General features: G+C 40.6%; 1 protein-coding gene across 1 annotated transcript in view; it reads right to left on the reverse strand.

Moving 5' to 3' along the window:
• Positions 1-2,093, reverse strand: part of ttll5 (tubulin tyrosine ligase-like family, member 5) — a gene marked incomplete in the record, with an annotated part of 70,671 nt that overhangs the window by 32,199 nt on the left and 36,379 nt on the right. The window contains 3 exon segments of the mRNA XM_014012599.1: positions 347-438; positions 552-647; positions 1,487-1,525. Coding sequence (XP_013868053.1) covers positions 347-438; positions 552-647; positions 1,487-1,525 — 227 coding nt within the window.

The raw sequence follows: 2,093 nt of genomic DNA on the forward strand, positions 1-2,093 counted from the left end.
TATATACAGTATATATTCCTGCTGCTGTGTTGGCCAGAAATCAAATAAAATCCAGCAACAAATTCCTGAGTGGTAAAAGAATTTGTGGGAACAAAAACTGATTTTGATACAAAGTAACTGTGGGATTATCTGTTGGAACATAACACAAACTTTTACAAACATCCTCCTAAGAACAAACTGCCAGTTACTCTGTTTGTCTTGGGGTTTGTTTGGTTTTAGTCATGTGTTCTGGGCTTCAAAGCAGTGATTCCATTAATTCATAATAAATACTCATCTTAGAAGAGGACAGCAAAAAACATCTTAAGAACATCAAGTGATCCAACTGTTCTTTGTTAGCTCAGATTACCCATAAAGCTCCCATGTATCTTCGGTGGGGAAGATCCTTATAAAACCCCCTCGCCTTTCATACTCCTCCTTTATCCTCCTCAGCACTTTGATCTAGATTGGAAAAATAACATGATTTCTTTAAAGAGGGGTAGCTTTTTATTGAGTCAATACACAAAATGTCACTCTGGCCTCATGGGTTTGATCTCTTTTAGACCCCGTCTTACCTCCTCTGCAGTCAGGTTGAGGGTGCTGTCTTCTAGGCTGTGTTTAGGTACTTGCTTGTCTGTTTCTGAGCTACAGGTTGATGTAGGTCTCTGTCGCTAAAGGATGGAGGTTGGAAACATTATTATTTCAGGATGACACTCACTGTTAAGAATAAATTCAATTCAAAGTTCATGAAAGTTTAGTGTCGCATGACAAACATGAATAAGTTCTATCGTCGTTTTTCATTTCCATTTATGAAAGAAAAATGTGCAAACTACACGGAGCGGTAACCAGAACGCCCTCTTTTCTCCCTCGTTACAGAAATAGAGCATTTTTGCAATACATTGGCATCTCGGCCCCCCTCTATGACTGACAACTTTGGCATGCAGTTTGCAGCTTGGGCCAGAAAGCCGGGCACAACCCCACAGGAACATATACGAAATTTGTCAACTAAATAGCAGGGGGATTATGTTTAATTTGCCTTACGCGGCTGGAGGGGTACCAAGGCAGCCAAACAGTGACAAGGCCTAATCCCTCAGCAGAAAGTTTTAACTGTTGCCCCTGAGCAGAGTGAAATGAGAGGACAGGTTCTCTGTAGGTCTAATGTTCTTTAAAAGCCTCTGTAACAGCCCTGGTTTAGTGTTGGACTCYGTTTCCATCCAGGCAGCTTTGATTCAGTTCAGCAAAGTTTCTGTCTTTTTTACATAAGTGGTGCATTGCAGCATTCAGGGTCCCTTGGGCCAATTTGCTAATGTAATGAATGCTTATTTAAAAATACAGCATCARGAGTCAATAAAAGCCATCTGTCTGTCACAGTGAAAAACTGTAAAGCCACATAATCAAATCAACAAAGACCAGCAAGCAGTTTCTTACCATTAATGCAACAAGCGTCAGTAAATAGCAGAGAGACAAGGAAAAAAGAAGATTAATAAATCTGAGTCAGAGGAAAACTTACCAGCCTGCTGGGCACAGTGRCTGATGGTGCAGAATATTTCTGGGTGAAGACATTGCATTTGCATTACTATTTGTTTTTTTTTGTTTTGTTTTGTTTTTTTCTTTAGACAACATGCAAAACTACATTGGCACGACACAATGAAACCCTGTTACTGAGACTAAACAAGTTTATAACGAAACATAAAGGTGGAGCAGAAATCTGTCTGTTTTAGTAATCTCTCTTCAGCAGCGCAGTGCCAAAAACTTGGTGCAGTAGTCGAACGGTGGAGCCAAGAGCAAAGAGCATTAGCAGTTGTGGCATCATTAGGCAAYGAGACCCAGAGAGAGCATTAGTCATTTGATTAGAAATGATAAAACAATAAGGCACAGAGAGTAGCTCTTTCAAACTGATGTCACTCAAACGCTGTAATTACATTCGCAGTTGTTTTGCATTACTGTAAATTTTCCATGAGGGTTAAGAGACCAGCTCTATGGCAGCAGCAGGAATGTAACTGTGAGCAACGTGAGAATGACAACAAGGAAGGGTCAATGAGTGCAAAGCTCTGTGTGTGTGTGTGTGTGTGTGTGTGTGTGTGTGTGTGTGTGTGTGTGTGTGTGTGTGTGTGTGT

Source organism: Austrofundulus limnaeus, unplaced genomic scaffold (assembly GCF_001266775.1).
Source record: "Austrofundulus limnaeus strain Quisiro unplaced genomic scaffold, Austrofundulus_limnaeus-1.0 Scaffold2, whole genome shotgun sequence".
Lineage (NCBI taxonomy): Eukaryota > Metazoa > Chordata > Actinopteri > Cyprinodontiformes > Rivulidae > Austrofundulus > Austrofundulus limnaeus.